The sequence below is a fragment of the Leuciscus leuciscus genome (assembly GCF_965113295.1).
Source record: "Leuciscus leuciscus genome assembly, chromosome: 8".
Classification (NCBI taxonomy): domain Eukaryota; kingdom Metazoa; phylum Chordata; class Actinopteri; order Cypriniformes; family Leuciscidae; genus Leuciscus; species Leuciscus leuciscus.
The window spans coordinates 10,627,467-10,644,669 of record NC_138732.1 but is presented as its reverse complement, the minus strand read 5'-3'; the positions used below and the strand labels follow the sequence as shown (position 1 = coordinate 10,644,669).

The 17,203-nt window shown below is 35.1% G+C and overlaps 1 protein-coding gene across 1 annotated transcript; it reads right to left on the bottom strand.

Moving 5' to 3' along the window:
* Positions 1-11,503: 11,503 nt before the first annotated feature.
* mchr2b (melanin concentrating hormone receptor 2b) lies at positions 11,504-16,651 on the bottom strand. Its single transcript, XM_082177822.1, has 2 exons — positions 15,916-16,651; positions 11,504-12,803 (listed from the first exon to the last, which is right to left on the bottom strand). Exons 1-2 carry the CDS (start codon positions 16,314-16,316, stop codon positions 12,164-12,166), a joined length of 1,041 nt encoding a protein of 346 aa, XP_082033948.1. The 5' UTR covers positions 16,317-16,651; the 3' UTR covers positions 11,504-12,163.
* Between the last annotated feature and the right edge of the window lie 552 nt (positions 16,652-17,203).

Sequence of the window (17,203 nt, the reverse complement as noted above, 5' to 3'; positions counted from 1 at the left end):
ATTATTTGAGCTATAAAGGAGTTTAAATCATGTTTTACAGTTGTTATTTTGTAATGGTGATAATTGTAAAACTGAATCACTACACAGAAAAGGTTAGTAAGCTATTATTATAATTTTTTTTATCCTAAAGTCCTTTTTTTTTGTGTGATAATCAACATCACCTTACAATATACAGTTAAAACTTTTCTTAGATAATGCAATGTATGCAATTCAAATGTACATACACAATGCGGTTTATTGCAAGAAAAAAAGTTTGAGGCATTTTGTCATTTGCACTGAAGAACACACTGGAACTGTTTTGTTATGCTGCATTACACACTTTTGCCCTTAATAGATTTAAGTATTGCAGTGTTTTATGTCAAATTTATGTTATTTATTGCGTTATTTTATTGTCATGTCACCCTGAAGGTCATTGTCATTGTACTGGATAATATTTTTTCTCTGTCTCAGAGGACACAAGCTTGGTTTCCCACATAAAATATATATTGCCTTAATTCTCTGCAGCTGCTTGTTGACTAATGCGCTTCTGCTCTTTACGTTTTTAAATGGGGTCCAGTGCCATTCTTATGTGACAGAACCTTATGTCAAACCACTGAAAGCCCATGTAAAAACCTTGCTTTGTTGGTTTTGAACAAGGCAAAGTGCTTTTTATGGTGATGGAGTTGATCCATGATCCATGATCTATGGTTGAGGGAGAATAATGGAATAGCATACTTGGGTGGAGGGGAATATTGACTAAAACACTTAAGGCTGTTTTACACGCTACTTGTCACTGAAACAGTTTAGGGAATGTAATAGCTTAATGAAGATAAAAAGGTATCTTGTGACGAAAATGCTCACGTAAGCATGCAAATGAACTTTTCACTCTTCTCTGATCTACAGCTGACCCTGCAATAATGCAGATTAGCACTCCAAGCTGGAAAATAGTCTTTCCTTGACTACACATATCACAGCAGAGCTCCACCGGCAGAGGAGTCTGCATGGCTTCCTTATCAAAAACACGCCAGAAGATGGTAAGCGAGGTTCGATTAGCTTCAGGAACAGAGATAGCTCTTTGAACACATGATAGATTCAAGTTGGAGTGTGTTAATTCAAGATTCAGCCCCATATTCAATCTGCCCTTCTCTCTGTTTACTCTTGATAGACAACACGGATAAATGTGGGTATTATCTTCTTGTACTCTCTGTGACAGTTTGAGTCTCGGTAAACATTCACGCTCAACAGTTTGCTGCATGAGTGCAACGATTAGCAAGTCAGCAAACTGTCGGGGCAGACATATTTATGTGGCTATATAAACAAAGTCTTACTAATATGCTTAAGCTTTGAGAAAGCATCTAAACTATGCTGCAACTCAGATAATTAAGGATTTATCAAGGAATGTGCATATTAACTAATTAAAGAGGATCTGACAATTTACACTAGCACAGATTCCAGGGTGGTGTATTCTGGTTTATGGTGGACCAACATTGCTATGATGTTTATTAACATAACTTTGCTTGTATATCCGATTAAAAAGAATAGCCTTGGTTTAGGACTTTTAAGTTCTTTTGACAGTGTCTGTATCATGCTTTTGACACAAGAGAAAATATTTTAGACTAATAGTAATAAATTAGAGTAATAATTTTCACAATTTATATAAATGGACAAAATTGTGTTTACAGTAATGAACTTACAGTGGAGGTCTATGGGTCAAGGCATTCTACAAGGCAAGTATTTTCTTAAGTTTTGTTATTTTATTTCAATGGCTGCATCTGAAATCACATACTTCCATGCTATATAGTAGGCATAAAACAGTAAGTGACAAAATGTGTACAAAAGAAGTACCAGGATGACCTACTTCTTCCGGCGAGATTTTGAAGTGCGCATTCGATGGACACTTTACTATCCCATGAGGCCACTGGAGATGATTTGTGGATGGCAGTGAAGTGACGCAAGCAACTGACACTTGTAGGTTACATGAAACAACATGGTGGATGTAGTACGTCCCGATTATATTCATACTATAAAGAACATACTTTTTAGTGGTCGTGAAGTAATTACTTATTTAAAAATAAGTAGGCTACCTATAAGAGAGTATGTAGTTTAGGACGAAGCCATTGACTTCTTTGTCCTAATGGACTTTTTTGTGTCTTTATACTGACACCTATTGACTTGGATGCATTAAAATAGTTCACTTTGAAATTAAATTTTAAGGTTTATTTTAAGGAGGTAAGCTAAATTATACCAAAATTTAATTTCAAAGTGAACTATCCCTTTAAGTTTACACTGTTGCCGCTTCACGGCAAAGCTGTTTTTGATTTGTTCCTTTTCATCTATCTTTTGTCTTATACTACACATAATTTTGTTTGCACTTTTGTTGACTTCGTACTGTAGGCACACCACCGTAAAAAAATGTTTTGGGATGGGAAGATTTTTCAAATGCTTTTGAAAGAAGTCTCATCACCATTGTTGCATTAATTTGATAATAAAAATACAGTAAAAACTGTAATATTGTGAAATATTATTAAACTGTTTTGTATTTAATATATTTTAAAGTTTTATTTATTCCTGTGATGACAAAGCTGAATTTTCAACATCAATACTCCAGTATTCAGTGTCACGTGATACATTTATTATTGTTACCACACACTAAAAAAAAATGGTTCTTCAGGGGTTCTTTGCGGTGGTTAAGGTGCTATATAGCACCACTACCATTTAAAGAACCTGTTAAGCCCAGTTTGGTTCTTTAGCTGTTCTTTGGGGTGGTTAAGGTGCTATATGGCACCTCTTATGGTTCTACATAGCACCATTTGACAAAGGTAGGTGCTATATGGCACTTAAAGTGGTTCCCCTATGATTACAAGCCAATGAACCACTTTTAGTGCTATTTAGCACCATTTTTGTTTAGAGTGCAATGTTGAAAACAGTTGTGCTGCTTAATATTTTTATGGAAACCCTAAACTTTTACTGCTGCCAGAGATTCAATGTAACATTGCGTAGACATGGCTGGCAATTATTTCTTTAACATATTTGAATGTTTCATGTCTTGTGGCTATGATTTGGAAGTTTTTTTTATTTTATTTTTTTATAATTTATTTTTTTTATACAAGCTGTTGATGCAGATTAACATGAATTGAACTTTCTTTAAATGCTGGAATAGCTGGTCACATAACATGGACTTGTCTTGTGGTTCAAGCAGATAGAGCAAACTAGTTGTTTGTGGTTAATAGCTTGTTGTGGACAAACTACTATATGCTGCAGGACCAGTACAACAGACAATATATGCTGTTTTTTTCAATAGGGACGATAAACTGGACTCAAAGAAAGTTTTATGAAAGGTTAACATAATCGTGCTCAGCAGCCTCACTTAAGCAGAGAGTCAATATTGGGTTGTTGTGTCATGCAAGGTGAAATCAGCGTCCATTATTGTGTAAAAGAAGGTCTTGTGTCCTAAGTGCTTTGTTTGGGTGCAAGCTGCAACAAGGCTTCTTTCTAAGAGCTTGAGCAGATGGTTTTAATGAATCTTCTCTCTGCCGTTCAACAGCTCACCTAAAAGAATTGCTGCTACTAGCATTTGACAGCTAAATTTGTCCAAGACCACTTCTCAGTAATACGTTGTGAATAGCATTGATGATAACTGCCTTGATTTTACTTTTCACACTGCACAGACTGCCAGTTGTTTTATCATGAAGCTTCTGTCATTTTATCCATTTATCCAGTTGTATAAAAATGAATTGGAGAAATCATAACGCTCAATATGGCCTTTTTCATAGAGCCTGTTGATTTACGTAAGAATGTGCACGCTTATTATCTGAACTAGGCTGAAAACATAGTTTTGTGTTGTTTGTTTTGTATTTTTATTTATTTATTTGTATATTTATTTATTTTTTACATGATTTTAGTTAAAGGTATGTATAAGAATTTTTTTTATGTATGCTTTTTTATTGCCAATGTGTGAACGGCTTGTAATGAAACTTAAAAAACGAGACCTTCCCCGACTTCCTAGGTTGTCTATGAAAGCCTGTAGACTGATTTTACGTGAAGGACTCGGGATGTTTTTGCCGGGACAATCAAAAGGATGTGATGTTTACACGCACTCCCGACAGACAGCCTTCAGAATAATGCTGAAAGAGCAATATGTCATGCAAAGAAAAGGGATTAATTCAAACTATAGTCTCACACAATCGGATATAATCTATAGTCTCATATATAGGCTACTTTATAATAAAACTATCATAACAGTGTAATTTTAGTATCCTTATCTGTCAACATGAGGCCTAATTGCAGAGCTTGTGCAGACATGTCCATATCGCTACGATCAGATGCTTTCTTAACTACCATTTTCTCACCGCTGTCATTTTTGTTTTGTGTTTGTTATTGATAGGAAAACGTGCAGCACATATTTAGGCTATTCATCAAAACGTTACTCTTAGCAGCGTGTGTGGCGTCTGGATGTTCATTAAATCAAAGTGTTGTGTGAAAATGTTATGTTGTCAACATAATTCTACACACAATCAATCATATTTTAGCTTTAGGCACAGTTCTCTGATGTTGAAAATCAATATAGCCTATATTGACATAGCCTTCAGTTCAGTCAGTGCCATATATTAAGCCTTTGGTTTGCTGTGATGAGATACTATCTCATAAAACATAATTTACTTATTTATTTTAACAGTTATCTGACTGTTTTAAAGGAGCAGTTAACTAAAAAGAAATTCAAGTTGTTTCAAATGACTTGAAAGTGAATGGGAACTGAGGCTTTCAAAGTTTAAATAGGATGCAAAAGCACCATTATAGTGTCATGCAACTTAAAGTCCAAGTCTTACAATAATTCAATTTCATTGCAGTAATTGTGTGTGATAAACAGAACAACATTTTAGTTCATTTTCACTGATAATCCCTTTGAATTATACTTACCATTTCAACTGAATCAGTCAAGTTTGTGAATGAATCATTCAGACTGGGTTTGTGATCTGGACCACCAGATTTATAAACTAAACATGCCTATACTAATGGTGAACTAGTCTTTTTTCATTTTAATTATAATGAGAAGATTGGTCAGGGTATTCTACAGAATTCTACAGTATGTATATGGGTTTGGAACAACATGAGAGTGAGTAAATAAATAATGACAGCCTCTTCATTTTTGGGTGAACTATCCCTTTAAGAAAACATTTTCAAGCAACTTAATACTGAAGGAAGAAACTTTTCTTAGACATAGTTCGAAAGGTCATGATCATTCATGTTTGACATAGCTCAACTCGGTGGGATTCTGGTTCTCAGCATGAATCTATCTTGTTAGAAAGGGGGGGAAAAAACTAAATCTTATCTAATCTTTCTCTTAAACCTCAGTGCTCTTAGCTTGAAAGTGTTCCATTGACCTAGAATTTAATTTTGAGGCAGTATAAGTTTCTTTGAAGTGTTATATCACATTATGGTGGCTTCCTGTTGAGAGTTGTGGAGGGCCAGGGATTGATTTCATGTGAGACCTGGTCATCTCTGAGATTAGTCATTCTCTCTCTTTCTTTCTTTCTCTCCATTTAACACATTTTCTACCAAACACATAAAGTATTTAACAAGCTCCACAGAAACACCTGTACACATTTTACTTGGTACTTGCATTCTTTGTTTTCCTGAAATCTCAGTCTCATTACCAGGCAGTTTCATAAAGAGAGTGTTGCTGTAGCAACTGTTACCACCATAGGTTACCACCAATAAATTGGTGGTGAAGGATACAAAATAGTGGCTTCTAACTTGATGTTTTTTTCTTTGTCGTTGTTTTTTTTTTTGCGTTCATATTATAAATATAGCCTACTTATTATAGAGATTTTTGATCCTCAAATTCAGTCAGATGTCAACCAGTGTACAACAAATGTACATGTACTGTAAAATGTGCAGTCATTATGATTTAAAGCAAAAAAACTGAAAAAGGCACATTAAACATGATCCATAAGCCAAAAGATAGCAAACAGTCTGTTCCTCACACAATCATATGGCTTCAGAAGACTTTAAATATATAGAGTCATTCTGTGTCAAATCAACCAAATTTTGAAACTTCCGTGGCTCAAATTCTTTTTTTTCTTTTCTTTTTTTCTCCAAAGAAATAGACAAACATAAATAGTGATGAAAGCAAAAGCATTACATGTCATGGATGAATATGTCTATAGGCAATTTTGTAGAGCGGGGTTAAAATGCCATTTTTTTAATTTGGAAACAAATTACAGGAGGGAGAAAATGATTTTAGAAAGATGGCATCATCATTATTTTATTATTTAAACAGAGATTGGTTGGTCTATTAGTAAAATCTGTTGACTTTAGCCATCTTTGTTGAATTATATGCCAACAGTGACAGTGACAAAAGCAGTTTTCAAGTTTCAAAGTTTGCATACCTGTAACTCAAGACGTAATAAAGATATCTTAATATCATTTTAGATTCTGGTTCTTAACAAACTTTTCTTTTGGTATCTTCACGTTAAAGGCCCTCTTTGGTTCAATCCCAGAGATATGGAGATTTCAATATGGAAAAATAAATAGTTAAATTGTATAGTTTTTCAGTGGTCAGAAACCAAATGTTGGGTCACTTTTCATACACCTGATTCTTTTTTCTTTTTTCTTTTAAAGAGGAATGTCTGAAGAACAAATAATGTTGAAACTAGAAATGTATCTTGTTTCCCATATGACAATGAAAACAATTACATAAAAGAACATTTCTGAGCGCCATAAATATTATTTCCCCCAAGTTTGCATGACTCAAAAAGTATTAAAGATATCTCAATATGATTTTACATTCTGGTTCTTAGCAAACTTTTCTTTTGGAATGTTAATTTTTAAGGCCCTAATATGGTTCAGTCCCATAGATATGGGGATCTCAATGCTGCACCATGTCCAAAGTTGAGTGTTACCCATTTTCAATGGTCAAAAACTAAATGTGGGTAAAATTGCATAGAGCTAATAGGCATTTAAAAGGGAATCTCTGAAAAATAAATAATGTTGAAACTATAAATGTAGCTTGTTAACATACATGTAATATTTTAATGATGGCATCTTTATAAAGTAATTTTTGCCCCCTCTGTAATTCGGCACTAAATCTCAGGTGAAAATTGTAATTTTCACCCACCCCCCTCTACAAAATATTGGATCACTCTTTTTTTATTTTGTCTTTCTTCATTTATACTGTATGTCTTTCGCAAAAGAAATAGTCAAAATCTATAGTTTTTGTCATTTTTGGAGCCTGTCAGTAAAAGTCGGTTCATTGAAAAAGAGCAGCTTTGGTTTTGTATTCAAAATCATACAGGTTTTGAACTTCATGAGGTTAAGCAAATGATGACAGAATGTTCATTTTAACCATAAAAGTTTAGCCTCGGGAGAGTGACAGTCCTCTAAAAGCTGCTGACATCAAAATTGGCATCAAAGTGTCGATTTGGCGGTGCAGAATAAAAGTTGCCAAAGTTACGTTTCCTAATGAGGGTGTTTTGCTCATTTCAAAGCGTGTTGAATTTAAAAGGCATCACAAAACATTTGTGTCTGGCTTTGGAAATGCCTTGAACTCCTCAGTTCCTGTGTTTAATGAGGTTTATAAATGTGCTGTCTGATGTTTGATTCAGGATGCTTATCATGATCATTATTATTAGGCCAATTCTTTGCACCTGGTTTTTTATCGACTTTTGTGCATTGCTAATATTTTAGAGATAGGCTTTTAATCTATAAATGATACAGTAGAGTGCTTGAACTCTCTTTTGTGCGTGTGGCATATTAATTATTATAAACATTTGATGACATCCATCACCCTATGGGACCGGAAGCATCCAGCGCTATTTCTTTCAGAGCGCATTATGTAACACCACAGAAATCAATCCCAGCCCTGTGGGAGTGCGTTTTGGTTAAGGAGGTGGTTAAATAAAGATTTACTGATGAATGATGAATATGCCAGAGAGAAGTCAATACACCCCTCTCCCTCCAGGACTACTGAGCATGATAATGTCGCATTGAATATGACCTTGAAGTTATTGGAGAGATGTTTTTTTCTTCTTCTGAAACTGTTGGAAAACAAAATGTTTCTTTTATTTGGTACCTTTCATGCTTTTTTTCAGTTGCTGCTGAGGTGAAGAAAAAAGAGGCTTGCGGCTTCATGGGAATTCTTTGTTTTTCGTTTCTTTCGGTCTCACCTTTTATTACACTAAATTTCCAAGAAATCTCTGTCATCATGAAACGGTTTTCTCAAACAGAGATCTCTAAAGAATAGTCATGGAAGAAGGCATGAAAAATATCTTTCTTATTTGGTGATGATACCCTGTAGCGTTTGTGTGGTCAGATTGCGCAATGTGGTACAATGTGGACACTTTGTGTGGTATTGGTTTTTTTTTTATCTTTCAGGGTAAGATATTTTAAACTGTTCAATGCTGGCCATTATGTGTACTTATACACCAATGATCCTCTTAATAAGTTTTTGGCCCTTTGATAAAAAGGCCTTTATTACATTTGTTTGCTGTTTTGCTATGTGGAAACTGTTTGGCTGTGTATGAAACTAATTAACTCAGCATCGTGTGTCTGAGCAGATTCGCCTTAGTCATAGAAGGAGAAATAGGACACGGTTCTCTGATTTTATCCCAAAATAGCCATAAATTAGTGTGATATTTACATTACATGTAGGATGATGCAGACCTCTCGAGATTTATCGGTCAAGTGATTTATTGCTGTGACTCTAGGGAAGGCTGAAGCAAAACATGATTGAAGCACCACTTACATTTATAAAGACATTAAAGCATCTCAATATCGTCATAATCTTATCAAAATCTTTGTGTCTGTCCCTAATTGAATTAGACCATAAAAGGACCACAGGCTGTATTAAATGGATGGGGCAGGCATAGCTTAGCCATGTTGTGATTTCCAGTGCTATGATCATACACTTGTGCTCCTCCACAGTTAAGATTTCTGAAAGTTGTCATTATGCATATCTCTTCATATTTCATTGTGGTGTAATTGCATTAGAAATCATTATATTTTTTTTATAAGCGTTTTGGGAAGAAATGCCCAGTTAAAAAGGCACAATGTTCAGAGCCATGGCCTAACAGATGCAGACTCAGTCAAGCTGAACCATGAAGTTTATGTGGAAGTTTCACTTCCTGATCATGACATTGACAAAAAACATTAGCAAACTAAGAAAAGTTCATCTATACTGTATATTTGATGGTAATACATTTAATAAATATACTCGAGATCAGTGCATCAGTACAATGACATATTTCAGGCTGGTTACAGTCTGCTATAACAATAACTGCTGACAGACATAATATTATAAACAACACCTAGATATATATTATGCTGTTTGTAATCAAATTTTTTACATTATATTGTTAAATATTTTGTTTAATATTATTTTATGCGATGGTAAATGTTATGTAGGGCCTATGTTGTTTTATATGTTTTATGGTATGTTGTTTAATGTGTTATTTAATGATGTTGCTTTATGTTAAATTTTGTAATTAACATTAATGTTAATACCAAGAAGTAGGGCTCATGTGTTGTCTTTAGAACTGCTTCAGTTCTTGGAAGGTCATTCAAGTTCTGAAATGTTTGCAGACGGATAATGGGCCACATTTACAATGATCTATTTAGCAAATGCTTTTGTCCAAAGCTTTTACAAATGAGACTAGCTATTCATTAAGAAGAAGCCTCTAGTTATTTAAAGTTGTATGAAGGAGGAGGAAATCTGCTTTGCATTCTGAGCTCCTGAATTTGCCATAAAGGTTGAGGATGTTTAAATATGTTTGACTGGGGAGACGTTCGACTTCATGCTCACGTTCACGAAACACTTTTCAGTTCATCCGGCCGTCTTTATGAGGGGATTATACAGGAATAGGGAAGCATCATTTAGGAGGAATGTTTACAACTTAGGCTGCACCTGGTATACTGTAAAATAGCTGTTATGGGATTATACAGAGCAATTATAGGACATAATGAGGTTCATGAAATGGGCTGCCCACATCATTATGAATAAACCATGTGCAACAGTTGAACAGGCAATAGATGTTGTGAGTTGTCTTCAGATATATGGACTGAAAGATGGTTCTACAGTCTATTACTCTTTTGTCTTCGTCTTTAGTCAAAAGTATAATTACATAACAGAATGAATAAATAAATGGATAGAATAAGATTACATAAATTGTCTATGCATTGAAAGTACATTACATTTTTAATGCGGGGACACTGGCAAAATGGCAAAAAAGAAAAAAGGCACCATAAAATTATCAAAGTAAGTCATCCATATGTATCTTCTAAATTCTTCTGAAACATTGATTGGGGAACAGATTGAATAAAAGCTATTTAAAATTATGAAATCTCTGAGTCAGAAATACATTTTGTGTTCCAACAAAGAAAGAAAAACGTAGTTCACCCCAAAATTTAAATTCTGTCATCATTTACTCGCCCTCAAGTTGTTCCAAACCTGTATTCATCTTTCTTCTGTTGAACCCAAAATAAGATATTTTGAAGAATATGATCTAACAGTTGATCGGCCCCATTGACTTCCATAGTATGGAGAAAAAATAATAGCCTAAAGATGGAGGAGAAAAAAAAGGCTTTTAAAAACACATAAAAAACCCATCAACTGTTTAATTTTTCAAAACATCTTATTTTGTGTTCAGCAGAAGAAAGAAACTTGAGGGTGAGTTAATGATTTTTGGGTGAACTTTTAAGTGGTTCATATTCAGTAGTGTTTAGAACCAAGCAATTTATTTAAAAATGCACACAACCTGATTTTACATTCAAATGGTCAAAGGGCTTTTTGTTTAGTTTTTTAGTTTATTTTGTACAATTATAGCACACCGCCTTCAGGCACAAACAAAAGCCTTCAGGACAGAAAGTACATACAAGAAACAGGAGGTAAATGTTAAAACAGTGATCATGAAATAAAATATAGTTTTTCTCCCTGAATAGCAAATGACCTAGAAATTCTTCCCTACTAAAAAGGCATTTGTCAATGTACGCCATAATATATATTAAAGAAATAATATGAAGTTCTTTGTTTATTTGCCAGACATCATAATGTGTTGATTGAGGGTGGCAGGACTGAAATGTGACTGGTCACACATAGTTTAAGTGTCACACGTTAACAGTGAACATGACTGTTCTCACACGGGCCGCAGGGGCTTCTTAGAAAAAAAAGGAAAAACAGAACCACACGGAGAATTTCACACTGGATATCTTTGTGAATTGATGTAATAAAATGCTCAGAAGGATACAGTCAGGGTTATTTTATCTTGTACACTGTTCTAAGTGAAGATGAAACAGCTAAACATGCATGACAGCAAGACTCCATATGAAGGTCAAAGGATGCGACCTAGTAACATCTGGAGATCTGGATATTTAAATGTGTAATTATATTTTCTAAAATACTTTAATATACTACACATGTGAAAGTGAAATTTAAAGCAGAATGCCATATCTATTCGATCTATTAGGCCTGTGTCTTAGATCAGCAGATTTGCTTATTTTACTCACTAAAGGACTTCTTCAACCTGATACGTACCCACAAAAACACTGATTTTATTTCATACTACAAAGACATTTTATTTTACATCTGCATAAATGACAAGTCTGATGGTTCTCCCATTTGGTCTATCATTCCCCAACAACGCAAACAAAAGGCACCAATACATAACAAAAAACATTGAATTGTCTTTAAAGGGATAGTTTGCCCAAAATTGAAAATTCTGTGATAATTTCTTATGGAACACAAAAGTTTTTGCAGAATTGTACGGAATGCTATATAAGTTTTAAAGCATAAAACAATAAGAAATACTGCATGATTTCAATTCTTGATCCTTTTATGATATTCTTTCTCTTTTGGAAGCTTGAAGACCTCAGTCCTCCATGAAAATATGACAATTCTCAAACCTTTTTCCTTGTGTTTCACAGCACAAAATGTCACAACTGAAAAATTAACATTATACAACAAATAATAGATAAATTAACAGTAAAAGAAAACAAGACATTATAGTCACTTTTCCAATGTGTGACAAACCACAAACATATTTGAGTGCTAATTCACTCCTTCATGCCTCCTGAAAGTTCACTGTGGCGTTTCATTTCACAGTTTTCCCCTTTGAGAAACAGTCTACAGCGCAATCGACACCTGTACAGCAAGTGTTGCATTGCAGGCCTCCTTGCAGTAGCAGGTCGGGCGTTAGATGACAGTGCAACGGTGGCTGGTGTCCGGGCTGACGCTGGACCCTCCGTCGGTTTTGACGGTGGTCTTGGATGAGCTGATCTGGGACCGTAGCTCTTTGCGATGGCACAGGCGATCGCGATAGTTCTGGGCGAATATCAGCAGCATGAGGGGGTTGATGCAGCTGTGAGAGTAACTTAAGCAGATGCTGATGTTGTACGCGTACACAAAGGCGCTGGTGGGCTGGTGGATGCTGAGGTTGATCACCTGGATGACGTGGTAGGGTGACCAGCAGACCAGGAATAGGGCGATCACCATCAGAACTGTCTTAGTGGCCCGTTTGGCCCACACCGACTGCTTGCGTTTGACCCGCCGGATGGAGCGGAACACGTGGTACAACGTGAGAGTGTAAAATGTACTTATTATAATCAGGGGGACAATGAAACCCAGCATGGACTGGTAGAGAGTGTACCAGTACATGTCTTGTGGCCCATCCAGGTTCATTATACACATGTCCATGTTCTTTTTGGAGAGGACTTTAGCGTATATCATGACTGGGATGCTCAGAAGGAAGCTGCCCACCCACACCATAATGTTGATGATGATGGTCCACTGTATGGTTCGCTTTTCATATGTAGGATGTACAATTGCAATGTACCTGGGGGGGAAAAATCAAAATTTTCAAAGTAATGTCATCCCAACTCAGAGGTTGCTCTTTTATAGCTCATGAGACTTTTTCTCAGTAATTTTAGTCATGCCACATCCTAAAATTGCTTTGGTGAAGAAAAAAAGAAAGAAAGACTATATCCTGTAAATCATTCTGAAATTTCAGAATTTTTATTTTATTTTATTTTTTGTGGATGATTATATCTGGACAAATCTTAGCACAGTTTGCGTAAGATGTCTTCTGATACTCAGGTTTTTTTCCAAGGAAAAGCTGGAGTAATTTATTCTCCATTTTATCTCACTTTCTAGGAGAAACAATTAAGATATTTAATTAAGAGATCTCAATTCTTAAGTAGCCTATGTGATTCCATCAGTAAATTAAAAAACAATTCTCGAAAGTAAACTTTACAAAATGCTCAAGTAAAGGCTATTATATCATCATACAACAGAGATACGTTGAAACAATATCATTTAAAGAACTTATAAAATATTTTAAAACAACTATCTCCATCCATCCATTTTCCTGGTGGATTCCAGTGCATATTGCCTACATTTTAATAACACATTATTAAATAATATTTTAAATAAACGTAAATTATATTAAACATATTATGTAGCTTAATATATGGCATTTGTAAACTACCATTCAAAACTTTGTGGTTGGTAAGATTTTTTTTTAACAGTTTTTGAAAAAAGTCCCATATGCTCACCAAGGCTGCATATAGTATTAAATCAAAAATACATCAAAACTGTAATATTGTGAGATTTTATTACAGTTTAAAATAATTGTTTTGCAATTTAATATATTTTTAAAAAGTGACTTTCTGCAAAGCTGAATTTTCAGCAGCCAATTACTGTCACATGATCTTTCAAAAATCATTCTAATATGTTGATTTGTTGCTCAAGCAAATTTTTCTTATTATCAGTGTTGATAACAGTTGCGCTGCTTAACATTTTTGTGTAAACGTGATACTTTTTTAGGATTCTTTGATGAATAGAAAGTCCAAAAGCATTTATGTGAAACAGACATCTTTTGTAACAGTATGTCTTTACTGTCACTTTTGATCAACTTAATACATTCTTGCTTGAATAAAAGTTTGAATTTCTTTTTAAAAAAATCATACTGATCCTAAAATGTTGAATGGGAGTGTACATTTATGCAAATATGCAGTACATAGTGCTCTCCCAGATTCTGGTTTCTTTCTCATAGCTTATTTCCTTGCCACAGCTGTCTTTGCTCACTGGGGGTAAACAACATTTTCTTTTCTTTTTTTTTACTGTAAAACAGCTTTCTAGAAATATGTAGCTGACTTGTCTTGACTCTCGGAAAGCAAACAGGTCACATGCTACAGTAAAACAGCACAGCAAGTGACAGATTTCTAAGAAATGCATTTGCTCTGTTTGCATTTTTCTAGACTAAAAGCAGATAAAAGCTTAAGAGCATAACATCAAGAGATGTGTATTTTACTTGTGTACAGTCCAAACACATCAGCTTCATTTTTCATCAAGTATAACGGCTCTCTTACTCTAGTTTTTTCCCTTTAAAGAAAGAGAAAGTGTCTGGCTCCATGTATAATGAATTGTACACCGGGACTTTAATGTTGCTCTCTAAACAGAATTCGGGATTATATTGCTTTGCAAAACATGATGAAAATGTGCAGCTAAGATACTTTATCTAAGTACCTCCAAGCATGTGACCCAGTAAAACCCTTTGGGAATACAGCAATGACACTATATGAAATATTGTTATAGTGGAGCTTTATCATAATCATTCAGAGGCTTTCTGGGGGGCTCATATGTCTTTGACACTCACAACTAAGCAAAAACTCTCCTCTGGACTCCGTATTTTATGAGGACCTTTTGTATGTAGTGAGATATTGTGTGCTAAAGTGCTTTTGTGTGCCATAAATACAGGCTAAGTAAGAGGGTTTTTCAAAGTCACACACTGTTAGTTGCTGAAGTACAGTCTTCCAGACTTAAGATACAAAAATGATGGATGCAGTGTGCTTCAGTATTCAAGGTCATGTAGCATAGATCGCACCCTTGAGAGTTGCATTGATTTCTTTCTATTCCTTTGCATATATTAAGTTGATTAAGTGATGAACAGCCGGGCTGTAATTTCATATAATTTGGTGAAAATGCTCTGTGTTCTTTAATTTGAATAAAGAATTCTATCATTTTGACCCCTAAGCTGATTCATAGTAGCCTATAAGCACATTTAATATTATCTTCACTGAAAGAACCCTGTCAAGAACACGTCCAAGTCAGAGGTCACAGAAAGAAATTATTAAATTACATTTAGCAAAAATGAAGCTTATTAGGCCTATTTATCATATAATGCAAAACATTACGTTTTCAGTTTTGTTTTTATTGTAAATATATATATGGGGGTTATGTTATGCTTAGAATAAATGAAAAAAAAAAACATGAAAAAAAAAAACATTTCTATTTAAACGACTCGATTACAATAATGAGCATCTAATGAGAAATATTTGAGTTCATATGATTCAGGGATGACGTCAAAACCCGGAAGAATAATTCGCCAGTGATTCCCTAGAAATTTTTGTATGGAGTTTTTCAATTTATGATTAAAATAAGGTCTGTGCCTCTGTGGTAAACATAAGTTGATGATACTTGGACGTTTTGTTCAATAACGTTACTTAGGCTACTTATTAGACACGTTTAATATTCGAGTTTTCGACAAGAGTGTGAAATTTATATTGTAGAACAACACGTCGTCAACACGTTATTTTTTACCACAGACCTTATTTTACTCACAAATTCAAAAACCCCATTACAAAAACACAAATCTCGAGGGAACCATGGCGAATTAGTCTCCAGACTATTGGCAAATCCTAGCAAATTGTTATCTCTTCAGAAACTATAGATAAGAGACATGTGACATTGATAAAAAAATAAATAAAAAAAAGTGTAGAAATTTGAGAAGTGATGGTGTTTAAGATAAACTGAAGAGATAGAAGTCAGTTCTCATTTGTGATTTTCCCCCACTTTATGGTTCAAGGCCTATATGCAAGAGATGTAAATAAAGCGTGACCAATAGCAGCATATATACTGCATATCATCATTCTGCATGTAACTCTCACCTGTCAATGCAGAGCACAGTCACTATCCCCACTGTGGTAAACTGGTTACTGACGTCCACCACCACCACAGCTTTACACATGAAGTGCCCAAAGACCCACTGTCTGTCCCTGACCAGCTGGTGGATGTTAAACGGCATCACCAACAAGAACAGCAGGTCTGCGATGGCCAGATTCAGCACGTAAATATCAGAGACCATCTTCTTCTTGCATGATACCACAGCATAGATGACCAAACTGTTGGCCAGAACTCCAACTGAACACAGGATGCCGTAGATAGTGGGGAATATGTGCATGAAAGACGCGATGTCTATGATGCTGTGCGACGGGTCGGTTCGGTTCACACACGAAAAGTTTGACGAATTTGCAAATTTGGGATCGCAAAAAATATCCGAGGTGTTCATCTTCAAAACTTTTAGCTTAAAAAGGACTAAAAAACTATAAAAGTTATCGTCTCAGTCTGGTCTGTGCACGATTACGCAAGCTTTTACGCAGCGCTCTCCTTCATATTCAAAACGTTTAAAGTTGTAAAAGTTCTCCCTCGGGTGTCAGTTATCGTCCCGTTTTCATCTGCTTTGTTTTTCATTCAGTTAGCCGATGCCTCGGTCTCTTGAGATGGTGTTTTATTTCATATGTCCAAAAGCAGGAGCTTCAGTGCGTATTCTGTGAGTCTGTCTCCTCCAGAAACTGTTTGAAGAGATGCGCGTGTCTCCACCCTTTCATAGCTCCCTCTCTCCAAGCTCAGCCATCACACTCAATATCTAAGATACGTTTTTTTTTTTTTTTTTTTTTTTGATGATTCATTAATGCTCAGTCCTTCACAGCAAGACGCTCCAAACTCCAGTGGTCACAATCAATTTATTTGTTATCATGAACTTTGGGAACCTGTTGCATGCAAGTATTAGTCCTGTAGTTTAATCTTTTATATTTAAGTAATATTGGCAGATGCTTTTATTCAAAGTGACTTAATATTCATTTGGTCATTTCATGACTAGGCGCTGCAAGCACCGTTTAAGATACTAATGTATGTTATTATATTAGATAAGCTGGGCATTTTCATTGTGTTTCAAAGTTAAGATTAACGGTTACAATGATTTTGCTGCCCAGCCCTTTTATTGATTATGTTCTTGTAACAGGTAAAGTCTACCATATTAATTTGTGCACACTTTAAAACTAAAGCCTTATCTCCCTAACACACATCCTTAATCAAGAATCAGCACCAGTTCATTCCTGTAAAAAGAGGCACTCCATCATCTTGTCTAGATTTGAGGAAACACTTTTCAGGAGAGAA